The 19,628-nt window shown below is 46.4% G+C and overlaps 1 protein-coding gene and 1 long non-coding RNA gene across 2 annotated transcripts in view; both read left to right on the top strand.

Moving 5' to 3' along the window:
- Positions 1-13,498: 13,498 nt before the first annotated feature.
- B4GALT1 (beta-1,4-galactosyltransferase 1) overlaps positions 13,499-19,628 on the top strand; it is a 55,151-nt gene continuing 49,021 nt past the window's right edge. The window contains exon 1 of the mRNA XM_081176849.1: positions 13,499-13,854. Within this exon, the coding sequence (XP_081032975.1) occupies positions 13,617-13,854 (238 nt within the window). The 5' untranslated portion in view covers positions 13,499-13,616. The remainder of the gene's footprint in view (positions 13,855-19,628) is intronic.
- LOC308577119 lies at positions 17,333-18,748 on the top strand. Its single transcript, XR_014003457.1, has 2 exons — positions 17,333-17,984; positions 18,391-18,748. It is a non-coding gene; the product is annotated as an uncharacterized lncRNA (long non-coding RNA).

Genomic DNA, 19,628 nt, shown 5'->3' with positions numbered 1-19,628 from the left:
TGGAACATAGCGGGTTGGGCCAAGAAAGTAGGGGATGAGTCATTTCGTGAGTATATAACGCGTTTCGATGTGATAATGTTGCAGGAAACCTGGGCAACTTTCAATATGGTCCTGGAGGGTTACTTTGCCCATGAAATTAAGGCCACAAAACTGTATGAGAAAGGACGTCCAAGGAAGGGTCTTGTAACACTGGTATCCACTTCCTTGACAACACAGGTTATTGAGTTTAAAGATTCAAAGCACTTGGCAGTGGGGATCATCTTGCATTCTGGGCCCCAAAGTATCATTCTTGTTTCAGCTTATATCCCGTCATACAAACTGCAAGTACAGATTGAGAGTACATTGGGCAATTTCCAAAAAAAATTATACTCCAAATTAGTGCCCTGATGCGCCACTCTATATAATGGGAGACCTGAATGGCAGGATAGGTCCCAACGATGACTGCCTGGAAGCTAAATTCCATATGCTAACAGAACTCAAGGAAAATAGTCCTTCCTCCTTACGCTCCCCCCCCCCCACAGGTCCTCCAAAGACTGCATAACCAACTACGCTGGCTTTTGCCTGGCCTCTTTACAGATACAGTAAGTCTTTACCTTACGATTATAAATGGGGAGTTTCCTTTGGGCAGTGAAGGAGTGTTTACATTTATAAATATTAATGGAGCCAGCACAGTAGACTATTGTCTCACAAACAGGAAGACCTTTAAATCAATCAAAAACTTTAGTATTGATAACAGAACCGAGAGTGATCGTCTCCCTCTGATTCTCTCCATCTCAGGCCAAAACTCAGATCGAAGGTCACACATGGAACAAGAGAGAAACGGTCAAGCTAAAGGGTCAGCAAAGCGTGGGGAAAAATGGACCCCCTGAGCTGGCTATCTTAGCCGAGACCAGACTTTTCACTGTGCTTGAAGCAAACTTCATACCCATCTATGTGCTTTCAGGTGCTCCTTTTTACATCCAAAGATTGGTTTGTTTGAAAAGTAAGCAAAACTTGATTTATCCCCCTCATATTCCTTCATTTTCTCTTGGCTTCTCTAGTTGTCATGCGGTGTTTTTTGTTTTGGTGATTATCCTAAAAATCTTCATCTTTGTATTTTTCTGAGTTTTCAGTTTAGATTTTGCTTGGCTAAGCTTTCTTTTGGGGACTTTCTCGAAGTCCATCTTTTGTCCACAATTGACTGTCCCTCTTTGATTAGGATTAATTCTACTTTGGTCTTCTAGTTTCTTTCTGTTTCCGTTTGATTTCAAAATTATTGCCTCTCCTAACACTTTTTAGACAGATACCTAATTAGTACATATATATCAGCTCACAGGTGGAAATAACTTGTACCTCTTTTTGAAGTTGTAAACAGTAATGTTTCAGTAGAGTAAAATCCCTTTGTTTACTTAAAAAATCTAACCTAAAGTGGTTTCAGTTGTGTTTACAAACCTGTTTCCTCTTCCCCAGCTGGGTCTCTTTCCTAATCCCTCTGCCCCTTAACTCCTTCAGCTTTGACCAGTGAGAGGGCCAACACCAGTAGCATAGCCAGGGACAGGCTCACTCACTGGAATGCGCCTCGCTCCCTCCACCACCTGTTGGTCATAATGACACATAAAAAAGTCCCTTGCAGCATTAATACAGTGGGTGTAAATGTCTTCATTTTCAGCATGCAATGGTTGCAGGGCTTTGGTGAGGAATTAGTATTTTCTTCCCACATTCATACATTCTGGAAATAAATAAGTGTGCTTCACACTGTTCCTTTCATCATCTTACTATTAAGGCGACTCTCTCATCATTTCATCTTGACCCACACTTGAATAAACCCACAAACAGATGTGTGTTTACTCAGAAATTAGTCCTGGTATATTCTATGGGCTTTACACCTTCATGTTTTTAGGATTGCAGCTGAAGATGTTGGATTGGGGAGGCATGCGCATCATTTCTTGGCATTTATTAACCCATCACACTCTCGAGTGACCACTGTGGTGAAAAAGGGCTGAGGGAAAAGCTATGGGGAGAGGGGCTGGCTTGGGACCATGGGCCTAGCCAAGGGGGCAGGGGGCAGGTGCCCCCCTAAATCAATAAAAATACTTAACTAACTGAGGTTCTGCCCTCCCTAACAAAAGTCTGCCCCCCCCCCACAAAAATCCTGGCTATGCCCATGCCTGGGACTCAGTGGCCCCCATTGAATTCTATGGAACAAAATAAACAGGTTGCAATATGGGGCACAGCTGAAAAGGACAGCAGTTGCTTCTCACTCCAGACACTTGATTCTGCATACACACATTTTAGTCTAGAATCAATGGAGTCTGAGTCCTGGTGTGTGTTTTTAAATGTACAGGCAGCGACTATTTTACGTGCATCCGATTGAGGTGTGACCGTCAGACACTCATCTCTGTGGACCTGGAAGTGGCCCAAAAAGGGGGTGGAACGAGACAGGGGCAGAGCAGGGTGGGAGGTCATGAAGAGTCGGACACAACTAAACGACTAAACAACAACAACAAATTTTAACATCACAATTAACAGGATTATTTGATATGATTTGTGTGCTAAAATGTTTTCTTTTGGATTTGAGAAAGATAAAGATTCTTGTATTACTTACCTATTTGCAATTTATACTTATACTTATATTTGCAATTTATGTCAAGTTTTGTGCTTTTTATTTTTTTTAACAACACACCTGCTTTTGAAAATTGAAGTTAGCATGGGTGGGGGTGCACGCTGTTAGCCTTGACTAGAGTGTAAAATAGCCTGCCATTGGCACTGCTTGGTAGTTAATCTGTGATCAGTGGCGTAGGGTGGGTTGTCAGCACCCGGGGCAAGGCAAGTAATTTGCGCCCCCTAACCCGTGGATGTGTGCCCCCTAACCCGTGGATTTGCACCCCCTAACCCGTGGACTTGCGCCCCCTAACCCGTGGATTTGCACCCCCTAACCCTAACCCCCAGATGTTGCACCCGGTGCGGCCGGCCCCCCCTGCACCCCCCACGCTACGCCACTGTCTGTGATGCAGGATAAGGGCAAGCTAAAATTTTTGCTGCCTTAAGGCAACCTTAGCTAGTGCTGCCAGCTTTTTGCTGCCTTAAGGCAACCTTAGCTAGTGCTGCCAGCTTTTTTTTTTCTATCGGGACTTTTGTTCCGTAAACAGTGGCTTGACAGGCAGAAGTTCAGCTGTTGTACCTTCCAGCTACCTGGAGATAAATACTAAAGAACTTAATGCCTGTCATGCAGCTGTTAAAAGCAAAGTCATATCCCCAGGAAACAAGGTGACAACTTCAGGAATGGTGAGAAAACAGCAGTGATCCCTGAGTTGCAGTTCCACTAGGAGCAGGTGGACCTAATTGCTTTTATAACCAATTAAGGTACACTTGCAAAGGTCTCCTTCAGCTCCGGAGGTTATTTATGGCTAGTAAACTCTAGAGAGATAGATGAATTACTTTGGGTATTTTTCCCCCAGCCAGAAACAGGTCAGCTCTGCAAAGGGACCAGTGATTAGCTAAAAGAAACTGTCCTTATAATTGGAAGCTGTGGAGTAGAATCTTTCTGTGACTGTTTGCTTGTCTGAGGTTTCATATTATACCCTTAACACACATTTGAAGCATATTATTTCCTTCAGATAACTCTGGGCCCTGTAGTTAGTTAAGGGTTTGTGGGAACTGTAACTCATTGAGGGTGAACTACGGTTCCCAGGGGTTTTGAGGGGGGGGGGGAATATGCTTTAAAGTACATTGTGTATATCAGTTACACAAGAAAGCTCACACGGATGAACTGCAGTCAGTTTGTGAGTCAGGAAACTGAGAAAGCTCCCGTACAATCAGGTACATCACAGTGCTGAAGCAACTGAAAAATAAATCTATAAATCCCAAGATACTTCCCTCCCCTATTTCTATTAAACTCTTAAAACCACAGGACCTCTGCTGTGGGTCTGAAGCTAGCAATCCATTATCCTTCAAAATAAATGAAGGCGGTTTATGTGGCTTTGTAATTCTGAAAACATATTCTACAAGTGCCATGGAAACATTAGCTTGTATAAGTGATTTTACATTATGCTGTGGTACCATAAGCTTCACAGAAGCAAGAATTACTAAGCTCAGTGTGATTTTCTCTCAGTCAAGTAAGTGCAGAATTGCAGACTGAAACCTTTCTCTTATAGCCTCAGGGGGCATCAACATTTGATAAGTCTGTAGGTGTTTCTTGGGCTGCTCATGTGTGCGTGTTTTAATAAGCATTTTCAGGCTTGTATACTTTACTACAGGCATAGGCAAACTCGGCCCTCAAGATGTTTTGAGACTACAATTCCCATCATCCTTGACCACCAGTCCTGCTAGCTAGGGATAATGGGAGTTGTAGTCACAAAACATCTGGAGGGCTGAGTTTGCCGATGCCGGCTTTAGTGTAACTAGGGAGACCCTGAATATGCAGAAATCTCTCCGCTGTTTTTTGGTGGTCCCATTTCGCTTCGAAGCTCTGGGTGGGGATCTTTTGGCACTCCAGATTTCGCTGAACTACAACTCCCATGACCCCTGGCCATCAGCTATGCTTGCTGGGAAGAGTTGCTGTTCAGCAACACCTGGAGAGCCACAGGTTCCCCACACCTGTAATGTGCAATTAACCATGCAATTGTGCCATTAGTGGAAAGTAGTGGGGCCTGTAACAAAATGTTGCAGTGTGGGGTGCTGCTGTCAAGGTCTAGGAGTCTGTATTTTTCCGTCCCTGACAGTCAGTCATCAACACAGTCCACTGGGCTCCCTTGGCATGCATGTATCTCCCTGGGCAGTTTGGAGAGTGATGTGCCTTCCCCTTAGGGTTTTCCTCTGAATAATTGTTGTACTTCTGCAAATCCTGGAGTTCACCCCAAGCCGGCTGATATTGTCCTCTTCTAGCTACATAAGGGCTGGAACTCAGAGATCACTTACAGCACACATTTGTTTATTTCATAACATTTATTACCACTTGATTGTAAAAACAAAAAACACCACCCTCAAAGCAAATTACATTTTATTCTTACAAAAGAACTGTCATCGTATATGTCTGCCTCAGACTTGAAGCACAGGGCAAAGGAAGAAGCGGCCTCAAAATTTGTTTGCATTTTATTATATAGCATCCCTTCCTTATACTAAACTGCTGTTGCCTGGGAGCTGAAATTTCCTTCCGGATAATTGTTGCTCTCAGAGTTCACACTTTGCTTGCAATTCCCTTGCAGATCACTTTGCATCGGGCCACTTTTGACATGGCCCCACGTTCTCCCCCCACTAGCTGCCTCAGGAAGATTTAAAAACAAAAAACATGCTCCCATGATGCTTTATCCATCTCCCAACATTTCACAGATGAGAGTAGGGGTGTTTGTATGCGTTTGTAAAATCTTATTCTCACACCACCTGTGAGAGACCTCTCGTGGGATTGGGGTATGGGTTTGGTTTGTTCTTCTTCTTATATACCGCATTTTTTGCTCCATAACACTCACTTTTTTCCTCCTAGAAAGTAAGGGGAAATGTCTGTGCGTGTTATGGAGGGAATGCCTGCGGGTGGCGGGGGGGGGGGGATCTGCTGCAGTCATGAGCAGAGGATCCATGGTTCCCCTTCCTTCCCTCCTCCGTGGCTCGCTTTGAAACAGCAAAGCGGGAGAAGAGCCACTGAGTGGGGAGAAGAGAGGGACAGAGAGCCTGGTTACAAAGCACAGATCCACATAGATCCTCAGGATTTTTGCACTGGCTCACCCCAAATTCACCATCAGATCACATAGCATGTCCATGGCTACAGCTTGCACCCAAAAAATCACGCACCCACTGTTGCCTGGGGCCGCAGTGGTGCAAAAATGTGGTTACAAAGCATGGATCCACATGGATCCTCAGGATTTTTGCATTGGGCTACCCCAAACTCACTGTCAGATCACATGTCTGTGGCCACAGCATGAACCACAAAAATCATACATCCACTGTTTCGTTTAGAATATTTTTTTTCTTGTTTTCCTCCTCTAAAATCTATGTGCGTGTTATGGTCGGGTGCGTGTTATAGAGCAAAAAATACGGTATTTTGTGTTCTTATTTTGTATTTTTATGCTGTGAACCTCCTCGAAATCTTCAGATGAAGGGCAGTATACAAATTTAATAACAACAACAGTAACAACAGCAGCAGCAACAATAATAATTACACTCACACATACATAATACATTCCTGAATGGTCTCTTGCCTACTGTACTCATTTGTTGTGAAATAGGTAAAGGGACCCTTGACTGTTAGGTCCAGTTGCGGATGACTCTGGGGTTGTGGCGCTCATCTTGCTTTACTGGCCAAGGGAGCCGGCGTACAGCTTCCGGGTCATGTGTCCAGCATGACTAAGCTGCTTCTGGCGAACCAGAGCAGCGCACGGAAACGCTGTTTACCTTCCCGCCAGAGCAGTACCTATTTATCTACTTGCACTGGCATGCTTTCAAACTGCTAGGTTGGCAGGAGCAGGGACCGAGCAACAGGAGCTCACCCAGTCGCGGGGATTCGAACCACCGACCTTCTGATCGGCAAAGCCCTAGGCTCTGTGCTTTAACCCACAGCGCCACCCGCATCCCTGTTGTGAAAGAGGCATCATTTTTTAGCGAACACTCCAATAGCCCCCACTCACAGACTCAATTTCTAGAGGCCACGGGAAGGAAACCACAATCTGGAGAACTTCGCTGTGTGTCAGGGTGTGTGCACACACTAACAACAATTTTATAAAAAGATATTCCCCAAAGGCAAAACAGAGACTGTGATTCATTAGAATCAAGATAATACAGACTCTGCTTAAGAGACAATACTTTAGTGATTGAATCTGTCAGATTGTGTACAAAGATGATTGTACCATGTCATTGCAATGGACACATATATAATTAGTTCGGGAAGCGCTGCTAGCCTTTGTCTGCAGAGTCTTTGGAATTAGGTACACAGTCATACTTCATGGATGACTTCTGCCAGGCATCTGCTAACCTGGTGGCCAGCCCAGCTGTGCTTGCTGGGACAGATGAGAGCTGTGGCCCAGAACATTTGCAGGCCAGCTGGCTGGGCAAAGGCTGCCTTACGTTCTGCTGGGTTGCATGGATGGGATGTGAGCTTAAAGTTGTATTTCATGCTGCTGAAATATGATGTCTTTTTTCTGGTTTGGAAATGACTATGGTATCATTATTGGTATAAGAAGGTACGAGACCATACCGACCCATATACATTACTTGGGAACTTTACAAGATTTGTATTCCTTGTTGGATTACATAGAATCATAGAGTTGGAAAAGACCACAAGGGCCATCGAGTCCAACCCCCTGCCAAGCAGGAAACACCATCAGAGCACTCCTGACATATGGTTGTCAAGCCTCTGCTTAAAGACCTCCAAAGAAGGAGACTCCACCAAACTCCTTGGCAGCAAATTCCACTGTCGAACAGCTCTTACTGTCAGGAAGTTCTTCCTAATGTTTAGGTGATTACGTAGCAGTAGTTTAGTGTTTGCTTTTATACCTGCCTGTTTTTATTATCTATATGCATAAGTGAGGGATATGGAGTGTTACGGGAGATGTTGTGCTGTTTATGGGGTAGTTTGTCCACCGTTGGTCCCCATCCTGCACCCAGCTCTCATCCATGGCTCCTAGAAACTGTCAGCATATGACGGTCCACACCCTAGGAAATGGTTTTGACTGGCCAGCTAAACCAGGTGAGGGAAGCCAATGGATCTCAAACCCTCCATGAGTTAGGGACTTGGCCTGCATTCAAAGACAGGCACTGATGGACTGAGCGGACAAGACCAATAGTGGGTCCAACGGTCAAGAAGGCAGTTTCTGCACGTGCCATAGAGGGAAGTGAGAGGCAGATGGGGATTGTCAACCTGGGAAGGTAGCCCACCTAGGAGAAGGAATCCTAAACGCCCATTGCCTTTGGAGATATCTTCGGGAGAAGAAAAGGCTAAGGAGTAAACCCTACATAAATCCCGAGTGGAGTCCTTAAGATGTTGGAAGGCACCTTGTACATCTCCTTCTTGCAACTCCAGCTGCCAAGCTGGTGCCAAACGTATTGCTCTGCTTTCCTTTGGACCACATCAGCGAAGCCCAGGACCTCCATACAGACTGCCCAGGCTTGCGCCCCAGAGAGGTCACTTTGGTGCTCCTAACACAACAGTTTGACTTCACCCCTGGAGGCATACTCCATTGTCTCCAGAGACAAACCAGCAACAGATGTGACTAAAATCCTGGTGGCTGAGCCCACGAGCCTGCCCCTTTATATACTCCTGGAGTAGACTTTCTGTCCAGGCTGCTTCAACAAGCCGTGTCCCTATGTGGTCCTTGGCCACAAAATGCTTCATTCTTCCTCTGGCCTGCGCAATATAATCCCTGCTTAAAATGATTTTTTTTTAATTATTCAGGAAACTCACCTGTATGTAGTGTTCCTGCACCATATGTCAGTTTAAATCGTTCATTTGGGGCACTTCCAGTTTGCTGCTATTCTGGAGTAGGATTCAATTTAGATTGTGCCACAAACCTACTTTGCCCCCCCCCCAAAAAAAACCCTCCAGACTTTTTTTTTTTTGCAAGAAGGAAAGTGACTAAAAAGGATGGAGGGGGGAATTGTTTTGATGCAACATTATCTAACTTCTTTGCAAACAAATTAGGATGAATTCTCAATAAACAGGTCATCTGGAAATGCCATTAGTTCAATAGGGTGTGAACTGAGCTTTCTTTCATTTTATGCCCTTCAAAGGTGCAATACCCCACCCATCTCACATTCTCTGCAGGAAATGAAGAACCTGGGAGAATCTGGGCGGGCTGGTCAGTCAACTCCTGTGCATTAATTACACCTAATTTCTAAAGCTACCCCAGAAAATAAGGTGTGACTGATTAAAATACCTGAGCGTAGACCACAGTCTTTGTTTGTTGGAACACTTTGCCATGCATAATCTTGTTTTTCAAAGTTCAGCTGCAACCCAGATTCAGCTGCTTTAAAAGCAGATGTATTTGGAACGGAACTCACAATCTGCATAGCCGTCTTCTAAGAAAAATGAGTTGCAGCTGAATTTATCCTCTGCGTCACTCACCGCTGCAAATACTTGGGCTTGAACCGACATTTTCAGTAAAGGAGTCTGAAGAACTTAGGAAAATAGTATTGACAAGAGATGAAGCTCCAGGACTTCTTGACAAGTTAAAAATTAACAAATCTCTGGCTCTGAATCTCTGGACAAGAGGTCTTTAAAAGCTCAAACATGAACTTGCTGATCCAACAAATATAGGGGCTACTCTCTGCAATAAACCCAAATGTTTTGCTCCCGTTACCCTGGACACATAACTTCCTCCTCCTAGAACAGTGTGTGTGTGTGTGTGTGTGTGTGTGTGTGTGTGTGTGTGTGTGTCAGTGTCAGCTACTTGCCAATTTATTTTAGGAGGAGGTCAAACAGACTGCGTAAGAGCTTCGGTACTGTGCCTCTGGTACAATGGCCTCACTACATTAGCGTCACCGTGATCCGCTGGCACAGGGAGATTTTGGTTCTGATTGGGGTGGAATTTGTTCATCTTCTGTAATATGGCACCCTGGGCAAGGCCAAAATTCGGCGTCCCCAACTGCACCTTCTCAATTATGGCTCTTCTCAATTTTGAGCTCAGTGCCCTATGCAGGGGAGTTGCCCACACCGCCCTAAATGTGACACTGTTCTGATCCTACGCTGCAACGAGACAGTTCACCCGGAGGATAGGATTGCACCATGAGTCATCCTAAAACTCTCTAATGGTGGACAAGGGTGACTGGAACTGGAAGCAAAAGAGGGTTATATTTTTTAAAAAAAACAAAATTCTGAAGGTACCCAGACATATATGGTTGTAAATAAAAATAAAATCAAGAAGTGGACTGACAAGGGCCTGTGAGCTTCCAGGATGCTCAGAATGTCCAATCATAGAATTGTAGAGTTGGAAAGGACCTGAGGGTCATCTAGTCCAACCCCCTGAAATGCAGTGGAGGAAGAGGAGAAAGAAATGACCTGCTGAACTTCCAAACAGCCTATGATAGGTTTTTTTGGAAGGTGGCTTTTCACTCCTTGCACCAGAGGGTTCAGCAAACTTTTTCAGCAGGGGGCCAGTCCACTGTCCCTCAGACCTTGTGGGGGGGGGCTGGACTATATTATGAAAAAAATAATAAAAATGAACGAATTCCTATGCCCCACAAATAACCCAGAGATACGTTTTAAATAAATGGACACATTCTGCTCATGTAAAAACACGCTGATTCCTGGACCATCCGTGAGCTGGATTTAGAAGGCGACTGGGCCGGAGGCCTTAGTTTGCCTTCCCATGCACTAGATGAAGAGGGATTCAGGAAGGGGTGGGGATACATTGCAACTTTCTCTTTAAAGTCTTAGAATTCATAGAATCAAAGAGTTGGAAGGGACCTCAAAGATCACTTAAGTCTCTGCAATGAAGGAATGTGCATTTGTCCCATAAGGGGATGGAACCTGCAACCTTGTTGTTATCAGCACCACGCTCTAACCAACTGAGCTTTTGTCTCTCCTGTACTTCTGAATAACAGCCAGAGCCTAGAATGCTGGACTAGATAAGCCTTTGGCCTGAACTCATGGGAGGGTGGGCAGGCAGGCAGGTGGGAGCAGTGGTGTAACGTGGGTTGTCAGCACCCGGGGCAAGGCAAGTAATTTGCGCCCCCTAACCTGTGGATTTGCGCCCCCTAACCCATGGATTTGCGCCCCCTAACCTTAACCCCCAGATGTTGCGCCCGGTGCGGCCGGGCCCCCCCTGCACCCCCCACGCTGCGCCACTGGGTGGGAGAACAGCAACAACATGGGACCTTGAATTCAGATAATAAAGAAGACACTTGAGAGATTTTGTTACAAGAAATTAGCAAATAAAACTAACAAGGTATCAATGTAAGTGAATGCAAAGATACTAAGAAACACAAGTTTAGAAAAGAAAAAGGCCCGTTCAATAATGACATGCAGAAATATTGTGCAATTTCCAGGAATTGAGAGATTACAGGAAGAAGAAGAAGAAGAAGAAGAAGAAGAAGAAGAAGAAGAAGAAGAAGAAGAGGAGGAGGAGGAGTTTGGATTTGATATCCCGCTTTATCACTACCCGAAGGAGTCTCAAAGCGGCTAACATTCTCCTTTCCCTTCCTCCCCCACAACAAACCCGGTTCACCAGATTGCAAGTCTACCGCTCTTAACCACTACACCACACTGGCTTCCTTTCCACTGAAAAGCACTAGTTTGTCATAGGATAGCTGTGAAATTCTTAAAATTGTAATGAGTGGAGGTGCAGGAAACAATGGCAGATTTGAGGTGTTGCCACTCATTTTCTGACACCTGGGTGCCAGCCATCTCTCTGAAGGCCTTGTCCTTAAAAAACTAAAGTCCTTTCTGGTAGAAAACTAAGGCACCAACGAGAAAGGTTTAGCACAGTCCCCTCCCTGATGTGCTGGCTTACTGCGTGCAAGGAGCTTGAATGCTCATTACTTAACCGGGGACAACATTCAAAAAGATGCCCTCCACCCTACAGTTCACAGTTCTAAAACCGAGAACACAACTGCCTTGGTCTACCCACCTCGTTCAGAGCAATGTGCACATTCGCACATGCTTGCCTTGAACCCATAACAAGAAGCCAGCAACCCGTACGCGCGCGAGGATTTGGCACCGGACCTGCCTGCTGGCGCGCGTGCAAAGTCGCCGCCAGGGGGCGCCCTAGATAAGCCGGGCGAATGCGTGTACATGAAGAGCACGTGAATAGGTTGTGTGAACGCACCAAATCCTCGAAAGTCTGCCCAAGAAAGATATTAAATTATTTTTGTTTTTTTAAAAAAGATATTTATTAAGATTTTCAAAATATTACAAAAGAAAAAAAGAAAAAAGAAAAATACAAAATAAACATAGTTAAAAACAATTCAATCTTTCAGTGACTTATCTTTCATTTGCTTATTTCCCGGACCTCCTCACGCCTCCCTTTTCTGTATTCCAGTTCAGTTTGTTGGTTCAGCAAATACCTCCCCTCTTTATTTATCCTAGTCTTCAATCTTAAAATATTTTAGCATTGGATTTTTACCTATTAATAGTTCATTTTCTCATATTCCCTTATAGCATTACAGCTATAAACCACTTAGTTTCTATCCAACATCATTCTAACATTCATTAATTTTACAATATTTCTGTAAATAGTCTTTAAACTTTTTCCAGTCTTCTTCCACTGACTTTTCTCCCAGATCTCGGATTCTGCCAGTCATTTCTGCCAGTTCCATATAGTCCATCACCTTCATCTGCCATTCTTCCAGGGTGGGTAGATCTTGTGTCTTCCAATACTTTGCGATAAGCATTCTTGCTGCTGTTGTGGCATACATAAAGAAACTTCTATCCTTCTTTGGCACCAATTGGCCGACCATGCCCAGGAGAAAGGCCTCTGGTTTCTTCAAGAAGGTATATTTAAATACCTTTTTCATTTCATTATATATCATCTCCCAGAAAGCCTTAATCCTTGGGCACGTCCACCAAAGGTGAAAGAATGTACCTTCAGTTTCTTTACATTTCCAACATTTATTATCGGACAAGTGATAGATTTTTGCAAGCTTGACTGGTGGAAAGATGTTAAATTATTTTTGTATGCCACAACTGCTGCTCGTATTTTGTTAGCTAAAAAGTAGAAAACCCAAGAATTACCAATGATAGGAGAATGGCAGATGAAGATTATGGATTTTTCAGAGCTAGCCGACCTAACCGGAAGAGTCCACAACCAGAAGGAGGAGGAGTATCAGGAAGATTGGATTAAATTTAATGATTACTTAGTTAAATATGTTAAGTTAAACTAACTGAAAGCAGCTTGCAGATACTTAATTGGCTTAGGATTTTATTTAAGTTAAGTGATGAATTAATATGTTTAATTTCATGATGTGAAGATCTAAGGATGTTAATGTTTAAGTTAAATTTTATAAGAAGTGTGAGTTGGAAAACCGTTAAAAGGATATGCAATGAAATCCAACCAAGGGGAAGCGAGGAAGTCACTTAACAATGTTAATAAGTGTAATTTTTAATAAGGCTATGATTTATGTTCGTTTGTTTGTTTCTTTGTTTATAATGTTGTGAAAACTAATAAAAAAAATTGGGGGGCGGGGAATCCTCCAAAGTCAGCCAGCCGGCTTAGGGAGGTTGAACGCGGGTTTGCTTTAAGGGCGAGCGAGGCGGAGGCAGTGGCGTAGCGTGGGTTGTCAGCACCCGGGGCAAGGCAAGTAATTTGTGCCCCCTAACCCTAACCCCCAGATGTTGCGCCCGGTGCGGCCGGCCCCCCCTGCACCCCCCACGCTACGCCACTGGGCGGAGGGGTCTCCTCGCAGCCTCCGGGAAGCTTGGCAAAGCAAAGGCTCCAAGTCGGGGGTTGCCCGCCGCCACATTACCTCCAGGGGGAGGACCTGGAGGAGGAGGAGCTCCCCAACCGGAGCCACCGCCCCTCCGCCGCGGGGCAAGGCGGAGTCCCAGCCTGACATCACAATTCCCCTCCCCTCCGCGCCGGGCAGGACAGCAGGCAGGCGGCTGCGGAGCGCCTGGGCGCCTTTGTAGCGGTGCCGTCGCTTCCCCGGCCTGCCGAGCGCGCCGCGATGCTGCGCCCTCGGATGCCGCGCTCGGAGCAGCACTGACGGCGCGCACCATGAAGGAGCTGCCCGGCGCCTCGCTGCAGAAGGCTTGCCGCCTGCTGGTCATCTTCTGCGTCCTCCACCTCCTGGCCGTCGTCTTCTACTGCTTGGCCGGCAGCACGCTCAGCTTCCAGTGGAGCCTGGAAGCGGCGGCGCCCCGCGGCCCGGCGCCCTCTCGGAAGGACCCCGCGGCCCCGGCGCCCAACGCCTCCAAGCCGGACGCCTCTTGCCCCGAGCCTTCTCCGCATCTGGGTAAGTCCCGGGCTCGGCTGACCTCTCGCTCTCCAGCTGGCGTCCTCGTGTTTCCCCCACCCACCCTCTCCATCGCCAGCCCCGACGGCCCTTTGCCCACCACGCTGCCGTCGCGGGTCCCCCCCCCTCCATCTCCTTAGCCTCTCTCCTCCTGAACCCCACGCGCTTTCCCAGCTCTTCCTCCCAGCCCCCCACTTTCTCCCCCCACCCTTTCCTGTTCCTGCCTCCTCGACGGCCCGTCCTTCTTTCGGAAGCCTCTTCTCAACCCGGGCGCGGATTCGCGTGCGCCTCTCCTTTCACTTTTATACCATCCCCTTTTTTCTTTGCTTTGGATTAAACCTAGCGGAACTTTCCCCCGATAATAAACAGGCTAGCGCGCTGGGTTCGCAAGTTTCTTCCCTAGTATGGCTTGTTACACAAACTGGGCTCGGTCTAAACCGTCTAAAAACAGCGAGCAAGCTTTTGAGTTCTTCGTCGGGCTAAATAGTACATGAAACGCGGTGGGTGGGTGGGTGTGCCGAGGAGCATAATGCCCCATAGCTTTTGTATCCCTTGTAAAGCGGGTGAGGAGGGGCATCTTTTACCCCATAAAGTCTGTCTGCGCTCTTATTTGGGAGAGGGGGGGCGCCCAGCGGAGCTAAGCGGGAGCTCTGCGTAAATACGCACAGGATCGCACTGCGTGGCTGCTTAGCGCCATTGCTCACTTGCGCGCAGGGAACCTCCTTTGAGTTCAGTGGGACTTGGGCTGAAGTAAGCGTGCTTCGAAATGGGCTGTTGCTCATAACTTCCTCTTCTGCTACAGCCTCCCCTTTCCTCCCTCAAAGCTCCCCCCACCTTTCCGGAGTCGCTCTTGATAGCTCTAAATCTGTCTTGCTGAAGTGCAACTTCACAGCCCCACAGTGCAACTTCTGACAATGTTTGTGAAAGGAATATAAGTGGATGAATCACATGTGCCACGTTGCTGAAGAGGCACTTCTTCCTCGCCCCTAGACGAACATGTTCTCTCCCCTTACAGAAAGAGAGGTGTCGCTGGTTTAACTTTTTAATTTTATGCGTGGACAGCTTTCTGGACCCGCCACTGAACCCTGTGAGCAATCTCCATTTCTGTATTGTTCTGGATCTTTCCCACTGGAAAGAGAGCGAACCTCTTTAGCAAGTGTGCCAAAAGTGGTCCAGCATATGGCATATTGCCATGCTAGTATGCACTGCTAGAATGTCCCCCTGCCTCTCGTCTGCTGAACCAGGAACCAGCAGAAACACAGGCCTCAGTCTGCTCCATAGCTGGGCCAGTGAGCATGCAAATCTACCTACACTTGCTGCAATACTTTCATATTCATACAGTCTGCTTTGTTCATTATTAATTTTGCAGATTTATGAACTGCCTCCCTGAAGTTGTGTACAATAATTTTATAACCTAGTCATATTTTCTTTCTACCATTGCAGCCTCCTCCTCCTCAGAATAGTTTGTTAGACATCATTTAGAAGCCAAACAACTCAGGGGACGTGCTAGCCCAGTAGATATGTTTCCTTTGAATAAATCATCCCTATGCAGCCGCAACAGGAACTATGATTCTGTAATGTTCTTGCTCTCACCTGCCCACATTTCTGCATTCAGTTTTAATCTTAAGCGTGATTGCCACACCCTAGCATCACTGTGCATGTCATGGGTGAGCATGCTGGTGTCTCAGGAAAAACAAGTCAGAAGTTTTGCAGTTTGGGGGGTACGTGTCCAAATGGTATTCGTTCCAGTTCTAATATCCAGGGCCGTCTTAAGCATATGTGGCGCCGGGGTGCAAAGATCCACCCTGCACCCCCCCCCCCAGGTTGCCCAGTCCCAGGCGCGCAGGAGGGCGGAGCCAGCCAGCCGCCTCAGTGTCTGACTGGATCAGTTGCCCCCAAACTCATGACACAGAGCCGCCCGCTGTGGCGCTCCGACCGAGGAGCAGGCTCTTCCCCAGACTCAACTCTTGGGCCCTGGACTCTCGGCCTGGCACCCCTGAGAACCCGGTGCCCGGGTGCCCTGCACCCCTAGCGCCTATGGGTAAGATGGCCCTGCTAATATCTTTAACATCCACGTTGCTGTTTCTATTTACAGTGGTGCCTCGCAAGACGAAAAGAATCCGTTCTGTGATTCTCTTCGTCTAGCGGTTTTTTTGTCTTGCGAAGCAAGCCCATTGATGGATTAGCGGATTAGCGCTATTAGCGGCTTTTAGAGGCTTATTGGCTTATCGGATCAGCTGATAAGCGGCTTAGCGGCTTAGAAAAAGGGGGGGAGAGAAAAAACCCGCAGGAACTCGCAAGACATTTTCGTCTTGCGAAGCAAGCTCATAAGAGATTCGTTTTGCGAAGCACCTCCAAAACGGAAAACTCTTTCGTCTAGCGAGTTTTCTGTCTTGCAAGGCATTCGTCTTGCGGGGCACCACTGTATTTTCACTTCTGTGGAATATTTCCCTGATCATCATGCATGTGCCCTGGATGCTCCTTTAGCTCAAGGGTGGCAAACCGGTTTTGGTTTGGGTGCTGCATTCACCCTCCTCAGCTGAGCTGTACAGATCAGCTTAAAAGGAGCTATTACTGCTCCCTGCTCATCAAATGAATGATCTGATTGCTAGAGGGCAGAACATTTGCTTTCTTATCAGGTCACTGAGCTAGGCCATGGGCATAGGTAAAGGGTAAAGGGACCCCTGACCATTAGGTCCAGTCGTGACTGACTCTGGGGTTGCGGCACTCATCTCGCTTTATTGGCCAAGGGAGCCGGCGTACAGCTTCCAGGTCATGTGTCCAGCATGACTAAGCTGCTTCTGGCGAACCAGAGCAGCGCACGGAAACGCCATTTACCTTTCCACTGGAGCGGTACCTATTTATCTACTTGCACTTGATGTGCTTTCGAACTGCTAGGTTGGCAGGAGCAGGGACCGAGCAATGGGAGCTCACTCCGTCGCGGGGATTCGAACTGCCAACCTTCTGATAGGCAAGCCCTAGGCTCTGTGGTTTAACCCACAGTGCCACCCGCATCCCAGCCATGGGCATAGCCAGGATTTATTGGGGGGGCAGGCTATTCTTTAAGCAGTCATTTTGTAAGGTTTTCAGATATCGTCCATGCTGAATATTTGCCCCTTGACCCCAGAAACTGTGTTTTCCTTAGCAAGTGCTTGAATTTGTTGCCTCACCTTGCTTAGAGTTACTTTTTTTTTTTAATGTCCCATGCATAGTTACAATGTGAACAGGATAGATACTGTGTGAGGAAATGTATATAATACAAATAGGATAGAAACGCTGTTTTAAAAAGAGAGAGAGGAGGAAATGTATACAGTGGTATCTCTTGCTACAGACGCTTCAGGTTACAGACTCCGCTAACCCAGAAATAGTACTTCAGGTTAAGAACTTTGCTTCAGGATGAGAATAGAAATCGTGCAGCATTAGCTAAAGTGGTACCTCAGGTTAAGAACAGGCCCCATTAGCTAAAGTGGTACCTCAGGTTAAGAACAGTTTCAGGTTAAGAACGGACCTCCAGAACAAATTAAATTCTTAACCCGAGGTACCACTGTACATTAAAAGAAACAAGAGCCCCATCCTGGATTCTAGATTTTCTCAACCCATTTCAAATAGGGTTTAGGCCTGGTTTTGGCACAGAAACTGCTTTCGCCACCTGTATAATGATCTCTGAGGGACTGGGGAAATGTGCCTCTGTTAATTCTCCTTGACCTCTCGCCAGCTTTCGATACCATCGACCATGGCATTTCTCTGGAGCAGCTGTCTGAGTTAGAGGTGGGTGACACCCAGAGGGTGCTGCCTGGGGAGTGTTCTTCAGTGGGGTTCCTCAGAGTTCAGTTTTATCCCCTGTGCTATTTAATATCTATACGAAACTGCTGAGTGGGGTTATCCGGAGGTTTGGAGTACATTGTCAGCAATATGCCGATGACACACAGTTCTGCTTCTCCTTTACGTCCGCAGGTGAGGCAGTGGAAGTGCTGGACCAGTGTCCTGCCTCAATCATGGATTGGATGAGAGCCAACAAACGGAAGCTCAATCCGGATAAAACTGAGGCACTGTTAGTGGGTGGATTGCTAGACCAGATGGCTGGGAGTTGGCCTGCTCCGGATGGGGTTACACTTCCTCTGAAGGAGCAGGTATAGTAGCAGTAGTAGTTGTAATAATAATAATAATAATAATAACAATAATAATAATAATAATAACTTATTATTTATACCCCGCCCATCTGGCTGAGTTTCTCCAGCCACTCTGGGTGGCTCCCAATCAGGTATTAAAAACAATACAGCATTAAATATTAAAAACTTCCCTGAACAGGGCTGCCTTCAGATGTCTTTTAAAGATAGGATAGCTGCTTATTTCCTTCACATCTGGTGGGAGGGCGTTCCACAGAGCGGGTGCCACTACCGAGAAGGCCCTTTGTCTGGTTCCCTGTAACCTTACTTGTCGCAATGAGGGAACCGCCAGAAGGCCCTCGGCGCTGGATCTCAGTGTCCGGGCTGAACGATGGGGGTGGAGACGCTGCTTCAGGTATACTGGACCGAGGTACATCGCTTGGGGGATACTCCTGGATCCTTTGCTGTCACTTGAGGCTCAGGTGGCCTCCGGTGCACCAAACACCTTCCATCAGGTTTGGCTGGTGGCCCAGCCATGCCCCTATCTGGATGGAGATAGCCTAACTACTGTTGTCTATGCTCTGGTAACCTCTAGGTTAGATTGCTGCAGTGCGTTCTACATAGGGCTGCCTTTGAAGATGGTTCAGAAACTTCAGCCAGCGGCCAGGTTGCTCACTGGAGCAAAAAGTTTTGAACATAGTTTTGTTCTGAAACTTTTGCAGGTCTTTTCGTGGCTCAGGATGAAGCAGCTGTGACTTTGTAAGCCTTGGCTGAATCTGATTCCAGCCCTCCATGTTGTTGTGGGATATGGTGCTGTTTTATTGGTTGAAATCTGATTTATTGTTTCACTTGTATGTTTGTTTCGTTAGCCACCCCGGGAGCAGCAGCTGGGAAGGATGGGGTATGAATTTCCCTAAATTAAGAAAAGAAATATCTGGCTTAAGTTATTTTCCACTTCTCCAGCTTCTAGAGATTTTATATATTTGGTACATCCTTGTGTCCTTTATGCTGTTCCTGTTAATTGTACTTTAGTCCCGTTCCCACCCAGCCATTATATATATGTCTAGTATCGAGGACTATATATATTAAAGTGATGCTTCATGGGCTTCTTCTTAGCAACTTAGACAATCAGGGTTTTGCTGCTCTGCCTTGCAGGCACTGTTTTGTTCCATACCCACTTCAGTAGTTGTTGTTCCCAGAACTGGGTGTTCCTAGACATTTGCTACAATTTAGGAAGCCCCTTTTCTTCTCTTGCCACAGTTCCTGAAACAATAATTTATTATTAATCTGTGCTTTGTTCCAAGTTACAAATTTGTTCCAGTATACAAATTTTAACAACAATAGTTTTTGGAATTTGATGGCTTGTTAAATACTAAAGTTACTGGTTTCATTTAAAACTTCTGGGCAGACTGGTACCAACTGAGAATGTTACTAAAGAACTTGATTCAGCTGGCACTCTGCATGTGCCCCAGAACAACATGATTCCTTTACCTTTAGGTAGCTGTGCATTTGGCATTTTGAGAGGAAGCAGACCTTGGCATAGGCTCAGTGGCGTAGCGTGGGTTGTCAGCACCCGGGGCAAGGCAAGTAATTTGCTCCCCCTAACCCGTGGATTTGCGCCCCCTAACCCTAACCCCCAGATGTTGCGCCCGGTGCGGCCGGCCCCCC

The sequence above is a fragment of the Podarcis bocagei genome, assembly GCF_964188305.1.
Source record: "Podarcis bocagei genome assembly, chromosome: 17".
Taxonomy (NCBI): Eukaryota; Metazoa; Chordata; class Lepidosauria; order Squamata; family Lacertidae; genus Podarcis; species Podarcis bocagei.
Note: the sequence above shows the minus strand (reverse complement) of the source record. Positions and strands in the feature narration are given on the sequence as shown.